The 14,257-nt window shown below is 39.5% G+C and overlaps 1 protein-coding gene and 1 long non-coding RNA gene across 2 annotated transcripts; one reads left to right on the forward strand and one right to left on the reverse strand.

Moving 5' to 3' along the window:
* Nucleotides 1-2,257: 2,257 nt before the first annotated feature.
* Nucleotides 2,258-3,585, forward strand: LOC121813606. The gene is made up of 3 exons (XR_006053786.1): nt 2,258-2,644; nt 3,186-3,289; nt 3,379-3,585. It is a non-coding gene; the product is annotated as an uncharacterized LOC121813606 (long non-coding RNA).
* A 1,665-nt stretch (nt 3,586-5,250) lies between these two features.
* Nucleotides 5,251-9,017, reverse strand: zgc:174680 (uncharacterized protein LOC100136843 homolog). Its single transcript, XM_042217467.1, has 6 exons — nt 7,856-9,017; nt 7,719-7,764; nt 7,196-7,287; nt 6,727-6,841; nt 6,328-6,605; nt 5,251-5,460 (listed from the first exon to the last, which is right to left on the reverse strand). The coding sequence occupies exons 1-5, from the start codon at nt 8,506-8,508 to the stop codon at nt 6,552-6,554; spliced, it is 960 nt and encodes a 319-aa protein (XP_042073401.1). The 5' UTR covers nt 8,509-9,017; the 3' UTR covers nt 5,251-5,460; nt 6,328-6,551.
* Nucleotides 9,018-14,257: the final 5,240 nt, after the last annotated feature.

Genomic DNA, 14,257 nt, shown 5'->3' on the forward strand with positions numbered 1-14,257 from the left:
TTCTGTTTTAGAAACTTCAGTGTCCTATCTGTAACTTGAAATTTGCACCTTATTTCCTTGAAATCCATGAAAGCACATGTGGATAAAGGTAGTTGAAAAAGCAGGGCTTTTAAAATTACATATAGGATATAACATCTTGAGAATTTCCCATTGACACACCAACTTTTTCTTTATTTTTATTAGAAGCAAAAATGTAGTAGATGTGGATGAAATTGAGGAGAACATAGTAGAAGAGGACCATATGAAAAGGTAAAAAACATCACACACACAGATGACTATTAATACTCTGAACTGAATAAAAAGTGTTTATTCTTTCATTTATGGATTTTTTTAGTGTCGACGATGTGTTGGATGCGATTTGTCAAAGAGTTGATGTGGAGAAGCAGTTCAGCATCCTTATTTCAAGAACAAACATTCTGGAGAGAGGCCTTCTGCAGTGGCAACGTCAAAAGAAAAATTCACCCACTGCCATGTTGAAGGTGTCCTTCTTTGGGGAAGCAGGAATCAACACTGGTGCCTTTCGAAAACAATTTCTCACAGGTGAACTTAAAGAGATCAATTACTTTTCCATTCGTATTATTTATGTTGAAGAAATGACCAATCCCTAAATTTTATACTTCTGTAATATATATTTTATCTTCTAAGTGAACTCTGCTCCAGTTGTGTTGTAAATATGACTATATTTCTCCCTTACTAAACTATACATCAATCATGTTTATAATTTGGGATGGACTGATATGAAAGTTCTTGGCCGAAACCAAAAATGAGAAAACCAAGGTCGAAAACCAAAACACCGGTAACACAGGGAAAATAGTCGGGTTTTTTTAACCATAGCATGGCTGTGATGTGACTATGTTGTGTTATGAGCTTACTGGTTTGGTGTTGATAAAAGGTGTCAATATTATTGTCTCAAGTACACCTTTCTGTATACTATGATTTCTTTTTTGAATCATCCATCCATCCATCCATTTTCTTGGCTGCTTATGCCTTGTGGGGTCGCGGGGAGTGCTGGTGCCTATCTCCAGTGGTCACAGGGCGAGAGGCGGGGTACAACCTGGATGGGTCGCCAGTCCATCGCAGGGCATCTTTTTTGAATCAATATTTTCATTTTGAATGGAATTTTTACATATCTGGAACAGATGTATGATGTTCCTTCAGTACATCTGTCATGTTAAGCCTTCAAAATCAGTGAGACACATTATGATATATACATATATATATATATATGTATATATATATGTGTATATATATATATTGTATATATACATTGGGAAGATGGCCCCAACTGACCTAGTGCTCAGTGAATACCTCAGGCAGCAGAAACCCAAGAAAGAGGAGGGAGACGAGGAACCATCATGGAAGGACAGGCCCCTGCACGGTATGTACCACCGGCAGATAGAGGAGGTGGCTGATATCCAGAAATCCTACCAGTGGCTGGACAAAGCTGGACTGAAAGACAGCACAGAGGCACTAATCATGGCAGCACAAGAACAAGCTCTGAGTACAAGATCCATAGAGGCTGGGGTCTATCACACCAGGCAAGACCCCAGGTGCAGGCTGTGTAAAGATGCCCCAGAGACAATCCAGCACATAACAGCAGGGTGCAAGATGCTAGCAGGCAAGGCATACATGGAACGCCATCAACCAAGTGGCCGGCATAGTGTACAGGAACATCTGTGCCGAGTATAACCTGGAAGTCCCGAGGTCAAAATGGGAGATGCCCCCAAGGGTGGTGGAGAATGACCGAGCTAAGATCCTGTGGGACTTCCAGATACAGACGGACAAAATGGTGGTGGCTAACCAACCGGACATAGTGGTGGTAGACAAACAGAAGAAGACGGCCGTAGTGATCGATGTAGCGGTTCCGAATGACAGCAATATCAGGAAGAAGGAACACGAGAAGCTGGAGAAATACCAAGGGCTCAGAGAAGAGCTCGAGAGGATGTGGAGGGTGAAGGTAACGGTGGTCCCCGTGGTAATCGGAGCACTAGGTGCGTGACTCCCAAGCTAGGCGAGTGGCTCCAGCAGATCCCGGGAATAACATCGGAGATCTCTGTCCAGAAGAGCGCAGTCCTGGGAACAGCTAAGATACTGCGCAGGACCCTCAAGCTCCCAGGCCTCTGGTAGAGGACCCGAGCTTGAAGGATAAACCGCCCGCAGGGGCGTGCTGGGTTTTTTTTTTTATATATATATATAACTGATGTATTGTATTATGAAAATACTGTGATACGTTCGAAAATCTTATTTCACCCAGCTCTAAATGAATGTTTTACATCGGATAATTCATAACTTTCTTCTCTCAATAGAAATGGTCACCGGAATCGAGACTCGTTTCTTTGAAGGACCACCACATCAAAAAAGTCCACGTTATTCCCTTACTGACTTTGACAGTGGACTCTTCAGGCATGTTTATTTTAAAGAAAGGGAAAACTGTCATGTTTTATACTATAAGCAATACACTCATGCTGTTTGTATAAGTAGTACTGTTGGTGAGATTCTGTCCGTCAGTTTGGCACAAGGAGGTCCTGCCCCTACATTTTTCAGCCAGTGGGCTTACAGTTACCTCTGCAATGGGCAGATCAACCCAACACAGCTGGATAAAAATACAGTGGCAGATTCACAGTTGCGGTTACTGATTGACCAGGTGCTGTATAACTAGTAAAAATATTGCCTTAGTACACATTGCAGCTACAGTGGGGCAAAAAAGTATTTAGTCAGCCACCGATTGTGCAAGTTCCCCCACTAAAATGATGACAGAGGTCAGTAATTTGCACCAGAGGTACACTTCAACTGTGAGAGACAGAATGTGAAAAAAAATCCATGAATCCACATGGTAGGATTTGTAAAGAATTTATTCGTAAATCAGGGTGGAAAATAAGTATTTGGTCAATAACAAAAATACAACTCAATACTTTGTAACATAACCTTTGTTGGCAATAACAGAGGTCAAACGTTTACTATAGGTCTTTACCAGGTTTGCACACACAGTAGCTGGTATTTTGGCCCATTCCTCCATGCAGATCTTCTCGAGAGCAGTGATGTTTTGGGGCTGTCGCCGAGCAACACGGACTTTCAACTCCCGCCACAGATTTTCTATGGGGTTGAGGTCTGGAGACTGGCTAGGCCACTCCAGGACTTCAAATGCTTCTATATATATAATAATTCATCTGCTAAATTACTTTTAGGTGGAATCTTCAACTGAGCAGTCACTTCAGGGCCTTACTGATGAGATTTTAAACTGTGGATTCACTGGAGCCATCTCGGTTCAAAACAAGGAACCGATTGTCTGGTATGCTGTGACATGTTTTCGTTTTTCTATATGAATGTAAGAAAAATAGCATCTGAAGATGTTGTTTAATCTCTTTTTTGTACCCACAGAGCCATTACACTCCATGCTGTGCTTAGATTGCAGCCAATGTTGGAACAACTCAAGGAGGGTTTGCAGCTGTATGGCCTCCACCTGCTGATTAAGCAATACCCAGAAATCTGCCAGCCTCTCTTCGTCCTTGGGGGAGATGTAAAAGTGAGTACAAACGTATTTTCAGTTTTACATGTATGTATTACATACATTTACACATTTTGTTACATTACAGACACAAATATGAATCTATTTTATTTGAACTATAAATGAAACACCTACACAAAGTGGTGTACATTAGAGAAGTGGAACAAAAACCATACATGATGCCAAATATTTATTACAAATAAATAACTGAAAAGTGTGGTGTGTGTAATTATTCAGCCCCTTTTGGTCTCAGTGTAGTCAGTTGCCCATAGACATTTCCTGATGATTGCTAAACATACAGTAAAGCCAGGGCAACAATAGAAAAACAAAACATTTCCATGTGTTAGAACGGCCCAGTCAATGTCCAGATCTAAATCCAATCCAGAATCTGTGGCAAGATCTGAAAACTACTGTTCACAGACGCTGTCTATCTAATCTGACTGAGCTGGAGCAGTTTGGCAAAGAAGAATGAGCAAGAATGTCAGTCCGTAGATGTGCAAAGCTGGTAGAAAAATACCCTAAAAGACTGGGAGCTGTAATTGCAGCAAAAGGTGTTTCTAAAAAGTATTGACTGAGGGGGCTGCATAATTACACACACCACACTTTTCAGTTATTTATTTGTAAAAAAAATGTTTTGAATCATGGATGAATTTTGTTACAATTCTCAATTGTTTACCACTTTTTATTGGTCTTTTATGTTGAATTCCAATAAAATATGTTCATGTTTGTGGCTATAATGTGACAAACTGTGGAAAAGTTCTAGGGCCCGAATACTGCAGCCCTGAAGTAATCAAGCCGTTGGGTTGCTTTGCTTTCTAATATCATCATAGGTTAGTGCCGAGTTTGTCATGGCGTCCATTCACCCTCAGCTGAGTGAGAAGGGGACCTCCAAGCATCAGGTTGAGCTGGACCTGGTTAACTTCATTCAGGACTTGCTTTATGAGTCAGAAGGTAAATGGTTATTTTTGTCTAGTTTATAGTTGTCACATTCCAAAATTATATTCTAAGGTTTTAGTGAAAAAAGTTACACTTGTATCGAATTCAAATATTTAGATATTTTTTTTGTCCAAAAGGCCAGGGTTCTTCAAAACGTCTTAAAATTCACTCTTATCCTAACAGAAGGTCAAGAACATGTAGCTGACGAAGATGGCCCAAGATCTATCACACCGGCCAGGTTTCTGCAATGGATCACCGGTCAAGGCCATGTTCCTCTCCTCCCCTCAGAAAAGAAGGACTTTGCTGTGGCGGTAAAATTTAATCACAATTGTGAAGCTGACTTTGGAAATCACAGCATCTGCTATCCTGTTGTGTCATCCTGTGCTAAGACCATTGTCCTGCCTGTGAAACATATGAAGTCCTATAGACAATTCAGAATGGTTCTGCTGGAGGCTTTTCATCTTGGCCAGGAATTTAACAATGTGTAAAGCATAGCATTGTCTGTCAATAGTTTTGAGGTGTAACTCAAAAATGCTGCTCCTTCCATTTAATGTTCAGGAAGCACATTTCAAAGTTGGAGATTGACAGCCAGAGTTCTTTAATGAGTGGCATGAAGCACACAAAAACATACAGTTTTACTGTTGAAAAATGTGCCAGAGACAAAAAAAATAGTTTGTAATGTGATGTTTTGAGCGTTCACATAAAAATTTCCTGGCAGGTTCATTTTACATGTATATCACATCAAATAAAAGTCTGAGCTATTCATGAACCTTCTCTGGGTTGAAAATTCAAAATAAAAATGTTGCCGCCTAGGAACGGTGAGTTAGTACAAAGTTAAATACATCCAAATAAATGTCTCGGCCATGTGACTGAGAGGGCCTTGTTACATTGACAGTGTCTCTTAGTCTTGCCATGTCCTCCTCAGATAGAGGACATTCAACAGATGGAAGAATTACTCCAGGATTGCTCCCATCCAGCTCACCAATAGAGTTAACATCTAAGTACGCATCCTCGATTTCCTGTGATGATTTAAAAAAAAAAGATATTTCAAATGACAATTCAAAAACAGTGTTGGGAAATTCAAGACAAACAGTCAGCTCCATAAATATTGGAACATGGGAATTCTACTTTTGGCTCTATATGCCACGCAATGGATTTGAAATGAAACTAACACGATTGGCTATAACTGAGGTATTTGAACTGTTTTCATATGTGCCTTCCACTTAAGGGACCAAAAGTAATGGAACAATTGGCTTCTCTGATGTTCCATGGCCAGGGATGTGATATTCTTGTATTTAGTGAAGCAACTCCTGACAAAAACAGCAGGATAAATTTTGAAGTGTTTTGGGCAATATATCTGCTCATATTCAGCCAAATGCTTCGAAACTCATGAGGCAGCACTTGATGGTCCAGATGGACAATCACTTAAAGCATTCTGCAGAAAAAAAACAAATAGTTAAAAGAAGTGGAATGTTATGCAGTGGCCAAGTCAATCACTTGACCTGAATCTGACGGAGCAGTGTTTCATTGCTGAAGACAAAATTGAAGGACAAATGCCTCAATAATAGCTGGAAGTGAAGACAGTTGCAGTAGAGGCCTGACAGAGCATCAGCAGGTATGAAGCCCAACATCTGCTGAAGTCTCTGCGATCCAGTTTCAGTTATGATTAATGTTCTGTCTCATTACTTTTGGTAACTTAACAAGTGGGGGGTACACATGCAGACTGTTGTAACTCCTACAACTTTTAACTGATTTGGATGCAAATACCCTCAACTTAAAGCTGATAGTCTGCAGTGACAGGACACCGTGTTTTTTTCAACATCTCCAAGTGCACTTTTTGAAACTTGATTAAAGAGGGATTGTATAATTTAGATTTGTTTTAGTACCTTCACTGTGTCTGGAGTATCAACTGGATTCTGGTGGAGTCCCAGTGTCCACAGTTGTTGTGGGGACAGATTCCTCTCTGTCCTTAGAGGGTGGTTATCCCAACCCTGTCTAAAGACATCCAGATCCCTCTGCAGACGTGGAAGAAATGTATGTTGGGCACAAAACATGTGGAAACTATTCAGTGGGATCCAGAAGGCCTTCATCCTCAGGGTTGTGAAGGGTTTCATAGTGCACGCTTGAAACAGCCATCCACACATCTCGCCACAAGCGCTCTATTCTGTTCAACATCAAAATATGGCAACGTTTTCAGAATTTTACCCAGAAATTCACTGAATTGAAAAATATATAAGAACATTTTTCTTATTTCCATGGAACATTTATACAAATACTACACATACCTTTGGTTGTGAACACTCTTGCCTGACTGACAGAAAGCTTCCTCTTCCACAGCCCCGGATGGTGAACATGCATCTTGCTATTCCAACATTTTCCACCCCTTGATCCCCTTGAACTCTGAAACAAAATTAAACATCGACAGTACAATTTGTTTTAAATCTAAAAAAAACATGTCACTCTTAAAATTTATTGCAGCCTTTGTGTTTTTAATATAATTTTACTTTAGACTGGTTATTAGAAGTTTATTGTTTTGGTCATGCAACAGTGTGCAGCTCTGTATAAGCACACCTTTCAAGAACTCTAAATGTTTGAACCATTTAAACAAGTGTATGGGGATTTATAAACAACTGATCATATAGGCTACAGTTTACATATTGCATGTCAAAATAATTACACTGCTCATCAAGGGGGGGGAATCATATTTACACATTTGCACTATCATTGTGAAAATTAACTTTGTGTAGATTTTACCTCAATGGAAAGCCATACTTTTGTACAGCCTCCAAGAAGAAAGCAAGTGCAGTTGATGCTCTGTTGTTGGCAGCAGCACCCAGGTACATGATCTAGAGATGTAAATATCATTAAGTGGAAACTTGGTCAAGTCAAGTTACTATAATTAAAGATAAACATGTTTATCAGGTATTGTAGCTTGGTACATTTATTTTATATTTATAAGTAAAAGAAAAAAAGCAGGCTACATAATTCACAAGGTAGCAAGCTGCCATGAGATGTAGCAGTACTTGTAATCAACTATGCACCCAAATGCAAAGGGTAAAAAAAAAGAAAAAAGATCCTTTTAGCAACTTGAAGAATTAGTTTACCAAGCATTTAAAGTCACCAAATACTGACAAACATAAACAGATTAGGAACATTTTGTTCTACAGAAGGATCTCTATATTACAGTATATGGTAAGTTTTATGGTAGACCAAAACACAAGTATTTCACTTTTCAATTAACATCTCATTCAGCTCAATTTTCAAAGTGAAAAATCACCTTTCTTGAGTACCCATCTATCCCTCCGAATATCACCAGGCCAAATCTGTAAAAAGAACAACAAAAACAACAACTAGGGCATTAACAGGTATAAAACATAATTCAGTATTTAGCAGTATTGTCAGACTTCATCCTACCTTATTAGTTTATGGTTTGTGTCTATATGCATCAAGTAAAGAGGACCTTGCACTGAATATGTCCTTCGGACCACAAATCCCAGCCTTGTCATTCTTGAGAAAATACCAGCAGAGTCCACACGGTGCATCGACGAGTACACTCTCTTCCACTGTACATGGTGGCCCATGGCTTGAACCATCCCTTTCATCATCCTGTATCCAACATGAGGTGTTCTTGTCTTTATAGATCTTACTAAATTGTCCAGCTCTTCATCACTTGTTGTACTGTAGCACTGCTTTATGGAAATGCCATATTCATGCAAACGACATTTCACTGTCCTCACAGATATTCCAAGAAGTTTTGCAATTTGGGTGATTGATAAGAACATTTCTGTCAGTATCTGGAGCTGTACAGGCGATACATTGTAATTTGGACGTCCCAGCTTTCCTTCTGACACTGACATCTGAGAGGGGGTTTGTTCATTGACGTCCTCCATACTGAGCACAGTTGACAGCTCTATCAGAGCATTTATAATACTTTGAGGGATCTCAACCTGATCGGACAAAGATCTTAAAAGGACCATCTCATGGTCGATAACAAACTGCAAATAGTCCACATCGAGGGGTTGTCTGTGCATGACCTGGGAAACTTTATGCAGTAGTCGCTGAAGCATCTCTCTTTTTAGCTGCTCCTAAATTAAATACAAAGAATTTTACGTTACTTCACTAACTTTGTTGTTCTCCAAGCTTACAGATCAACTAGGATGTAAGTTTCAGCCGAAAATGATAGCGAGGCGTTTCTGTTGAGCTAGCATTTCAGCAAAAAACGTTATAAAATAAAAAAACAGAATAGCCGAAAAATTAACCGTAACAATAGCCACTTCTTAAATTCGTAGTATTCACAGACTGCAGTGTAATTGTTCCAAACTTAAACACTCACCTGATTGTTCGCGCCAGCAGTGTTGTTGGAAGACGACGCCATCGTTCACTGAGGGACAAGTTAACAGCAGCCCCCACCCGATACAATGCGCGCTACTTTGAGAGCATGGGAAATGACCACTTCTCACGTAGTGGCTGGGAAAACGTCTCATAATTGATCAGTTACGGCGTAATTTGTACACATTACTGCTTGAAAGAGCTTTAGTAACTGAGTTTTAGCAGTTATGCATGACATGTTTTCTAAACATTAAAACATGAAAAATGGACCATCTTGAGCCTGCAAATACTTACTGTCATTTTACACTCCACTAATTAAAACAGACACATTTTTCTCCAAAGTTTTCATGGTGGAGAAGCATGCTTGAAAGTACATCACTTGTACTTTCTGACCCTCTTCCTTTGCATATGTGGGAAATGCTCACAAACATGGTACGAAAGTCACTGATAACACTGCTCAAATAATAAAAAAATAGATTTCTATAAATGACTGTGCTTGCTATTATGTGACCAGCAATGTTTCCTCTAATTTATCATGTGTCTGAGCGAGCACAACAAACTCCCTGAGCGCCTTGTGCACTGTGGTCACGCCAGCATCGAATCCATCCAAGTTACATGGTTTATTAAAATAATCAAATTACAGCATTTATGTTAGACTACTTTTAATTAACTGCTTTAGCCCACTTACAATGAAAATTTAAAAAAAAATCTTGTTCATGACCTGTGTAGTATGTTAACACTATTGGAAGTAAAAATAACTCCAATTTTGAAAACACAACTTTCTTTCTTTTTTTTTCTTTTTTTAAATAAAGCTCTGACTTGTATTATGAGTATGAGTCTGTGGTCTGGGAGAGAGTCCTGTAACTCTCTGTCTGCAAAATACAGTATATAATGACCAATGTTGGGCAATTAATTATATAGTTACTTCTTCAAAAGTAAAACAACAAAGTTTTTTGCAGCTGTTTACCTAAAAATGCAGCCAAGGCGTTTTTTAAATAAACATTTCAAACTATTTACAGAACAATCAGCTGTTCTGCATCAAATCTGATGCCACACAAATTATTTGTGCGCTCCAAAAAATAATTTCTGTCCACTATGAGATGAAGGAGAACAACAGCCTGATACCTGCAGGCCTGACAACAGCAGATGTATGACTGCTGTAACACCTGTAACATTCAGCAGTCGCCTCATTGTTCTCACACACACAACAAAACTATCCGGTTGTTAAGTGATGACGTGACGAATCCTACTTCCGGGTCTAAAGTAGTCTGCGTTTAATATGGCTTTTGTGTTGTTAACATGTTTAATGTTATTGTATTTTCTTCTATTTGATCTCAAAAAGCTCCTAAAACAGTCAGTGATCACTGTTGACCTCCCTCGGCTTTTATTACCGCTAATCATTTATTTAAGCTCAGTTTTTAAAACCTTAGGATGTAACTACAGCCCAGCCCATGCAGCAGTATATGAATGACTAACCTCGTATTGTGGATGGATTATCTCAGTTGTTCTCCTGGCTGAAGTTTGGTCCTTTTACAGCATCCTGCCATGCGATTACATTTGTTCCTGACCACCGAGAACACTCACGTTAACTTTTATCGAGTGGAAAAAAAGTTAGCTTGTTTATATTATGCTAACATAGCTGTGTCGCTAGCGGTCACGTAGCACATCATTATATACCAGCTAGCCCAACTTCAGTAACCCTACAAACGTCACTGCTGTTTAGTTTTCTGTCTTCATTTATGCTGGAAGTGATAGCAGAGCTGTACGTTTTAATTTGTTTCCAAAACCCCGCAGTCAGGACATGCTATATTGTATTTAGATAGAAGCTAGCGAGCTAACTCCCTGCTAACTTCTAACTCCGTTAAATGTCATAAATTCCGTTTTCATGGATGCCTGGATGTTAAACTCAATTGTTACACCTGGTAGAGCAGAACGCTGATCATTTTATTAAAGATGAAAGACTTTAGACAGTTTTTCAACTCTCAGTAATGCCATAGTGATCGTTTGATATATGGACCTGCAGCGGAGTTTAGACCCAGACACGGCTAGTGACGTCAGACTGAACAACCGGATTGAAATAAACTAATAACAGAATAGAGCAGGGCGATATGGCCAAAAATATTTATCACGATATATATTTGAAAATTTGCGATAACGATATAACTGACGATATAATTGATGCGAGACAAAATACAACTCCACAACATTACTAGCGCAAAAAGACAACCTATCATTTATTTTCACTTAAACAAGAAGCTGGTTTTTATGTACATTAAAGCTTTATAAAAATGTAACAGTGCAAATGCAAATTCCTTGCTGAAAGTTTAACCAAAAGGCATTTCCAGTAGAAATGGGCTGACATATCCTGAGCATAACCATGTATAATATCCACTGAAGTTAAAAAGAGGTGCTTTGCAACATTAAACTGCAGTGTGCAGTACGTATTTTTCGGACCATAAGGTGCACGGGATTATAAGGCACATTAAGCGAAACAAAGCAGTCAGATAAATCAAACTTTATTAAACTCATTCTTCTTGCTTCCTCCACTTCTGTACCATTGATTCATTAATGTTGAATTCTCTGGCAGCTGCTCTATTCCCATGTTGTTGCAGTATATTAATGACTAACCTCGTATTGTGGATGGATTATCTCAGTTGTTCTCCTGACTGAAGATTGGTCCTTTTACAGCATCCTGCCATGCGATTGCATTTGTCTCTAACCATGAGGAACCTTAACGTTAACTTTTATAAGTGGAAAAGTGTTAGTGTTTGTCCTCCAGCTTCACTGTTTATGTTATGCTAACATAGCTGTGTCGCTAGCGATCACGTAGCACATAATTATATACCAGCTAGCCCAACTTCAGTAACCCTACAAACGTCACTGCTGTTTAGTTTCCTGTCTTCATTTATGTTGGAAGTGATAGCAGAGCTGTACGTTTGATTTTTTTCAGAAATCTCTCAGTCAGAACATGCAATATCATGCTTAGGTAACTAGCGAAACTAGCGAGCTAACTTCCGCTAGCTTCTAACTCCGTTAAATGTAATAAATTTTGTTTTCATGGATGCCTGGAAGTTAAACTTCATAGTTACACCTGGTAAAGCAGCAATGCTGATCGTTTTATTAAAGATGAAAGAATTTAGACAGTTTTTAACTCTCAGTGATGCTGCAGTGTTGTTTGACCTGAAGATACGGAGTTTAGGACCCAGATTACTCCCAGATTTAAGAGCATCTTAGTCCGACGGCCGCTTGCATGTTCTGCAAAAAAATGTGCTTTGTCGTGTATCTGACGGACAAACACCAAACCAGTTCCACATCACTGAAGTTGCACCATTTTTACAAACCAATTCTGGTTCATCTGTTTCACTCAACAATCGGCCATGTGCGTATGAAAACAAAGGCACTGCGCATGCGCGTTTTACTCATATTCTATCGCGATATTTCATTTTCCTATCGTTGCCTAACATTATACCGGTATTACCGTGAACGGTATAATATGGCCCAGCCCTAAGCAACAGCACCAACTTTATAATCTAAATTCAAAACTCTCACATCTCAAAACGCCGTCACTCCTAAAACTTCCCCCTTTCCTAAACAACTAAATGTCATGTTGCCATATCATTTTTTGATTGGTCCACATGGTACATTTTTCCACCAATAGGAAAGGGTGGGGTTTTTTTGTTTGTTTTTGCTCACAGGCTTTCGAGCGTTTTCCTTATAAAACGCCGTTTTTACCGTTTCTTCCCGCAGTAAATATAAACAACGACAGTATTCAGGAAGAAAAACAAACATTGCAGATATTTTTATCATAACTCTGGTTTTACGTGGCCGATCAACACAATTTAAAAACTGGTATAAAGTCCACACTTTTTCCGTCAGTTGTTCCGTCTGTCCTGCTCACATCTCCAATGGTTGTACACGTTGTCATTAACGTGGCTTCACTCCACATCAGCCACGCCGCTTTGCTAGCTAAAACACCGGTGTCGGCACATAAGGACGCTGTCATAGCCTGAAGTTGAAAAACAGAAAAACATGAAGGTGATTTTCCTGGCCTGGATTTTATAAAAATATTCTGCAGTACATCAAAAACGAAAGAAAACCATTAATCAACTTATGAACATTACCTCTGAAGTTACAGCGGTTTTATTAGAGACACAGCGTTTTGCATTTTGTATAATTTTAAAAAGTTTAAATTTGTTCAGAAGCCTGTTGAACGGCAGAAATTAGGTTTTCTTTTCGGAAGTAAGTAAAAGGAAAAAACATCGGCCGACAGCGCTGTAAACAACGGTAGTCTTGTGCGTAACAAGCAAGCGAATAATGCAGAAAACAGATTTCGGGGATAGACGGGAAACTGTTCTTGAAGTACAGAGAGAGAGAGAGAGCTGTGCATGAAGTGTGATTTTATCGTGGTGGAAGCAAAACAGCAAAAGTATAGTGAATTCATGACGATGCTTATGTGAAGCTTAGTTTGGATCTCCTTTTGCTTCTTTTTTAAGAAATTGAACCACACTTGGTGGTGTTTGTAGTTCAACTTGACCCGGTTTAATTTCTTTTTTACTATGGATTTAATTTGTTGATATTCTAAAAAGTTTTTCTTGTATACATAACACTATTTATTACATATTACTTACGTCTTGTATATTGTACAGTTTTATATATATACTAGGGGTGCAACGATATTCGTATCGATATTGAACCGTTCGATACAGTGCTTTCGGTTCGGTACGCATATGTATCGAACAATACAAAATTTGTAATTTATTTTATCAACTTTCCTTCTGACGATGCTGTCTGTGTTGAGCGCTCAGTGAATCTGCGTTCGACTACTCCGCCTAGGCTGCACTGTCGAGCGCAGATCCACTGAGCGCTCAACACAGACAGCATAGACAGAAGGAAGAGCGCAGGGCACCTCCCCCACCCTCATTCAGATCTGGCGTTTGGAATTATTTTGGTTTTCATGTGACGTATGACCCTGAAGGTAAGCGAGTCATGGACTAAAGTAAAACAGTATGTTGGATGTGCCATGCAATGCTCAATTACATGGGTGGGAACTAGTGTGTTAGCGCAGTTAGCTCGTTAACGTGTTGGCCGTCTAGCCCCATGCACGGGGCGATCGGCGGTAGCTCGTTAACGGAGATTTGCCGTGTTGTGGCGTTAAGGTCATTTCAACGAGATTAACCTGAAAGCACTAGTGGGAACACAACGAATATGACTGCACATTTACGCCGACATCATCCTAGTGCAAAGACAAAAACAACAAGCATGCTACTAACTTTAGCCGAGTCATTTAGACAGCTGTTAGCACATGATTCTCCTTATGCTGCTGAGAATATAGCCCAGAAGAAGCGGATAGTATAGCTTTTATTTTGGAAAGAGACATTTCTCTGTAATAAACTCTCTTTTCCAAAGATGAGTGATTCCTCAATCAGATACAGGGCTTGCAATATCGCTAGCCCGACGTCCCTGGGGCTAGCGATTTTTCCAGTCGGG

Source organism: Haplochromis burtoni, unplaced genomic scaffold, assembly GCF_018398535.1.
Source record: "Haplochromis burtoni strain Fernald_Lab_line unplaced genomic scaffold, NCSU_Asbu1 Contig_2030, whole genome shotgun sequence".
NCBI lineage: Eukaryota > Metazoa > Chordata > Actinopteri > Cichliformes > Cichlidae > Haplochromis > Haplochromis burtoni.

Excerpts from the sequence above, each read along its gene's own strand:
- zgc:174680 (XM_042217467.1), bottom strand. The coding sequence starts at position 8,508 with ATGCTTCAGCGACTACTGCATAAAGTTTCCCAGGTCATGCACAGACAA. Across the intron at positions 7,765-7,855 it reads ACAAACCATAAACTAATAAG|ATTTGGCCTGGTGATATTCG; the intron begins GTAGGATGAAGT and ends TTCTTTTTACAG. Across the intron at positions 6,842-7,195 it reads AAGTATGGCTTTCCATTGAG|AGTTCAAGGGGATCAAGGGG; the intron begins GTAAAATCTACA and ends ATTTTGTTTCAG.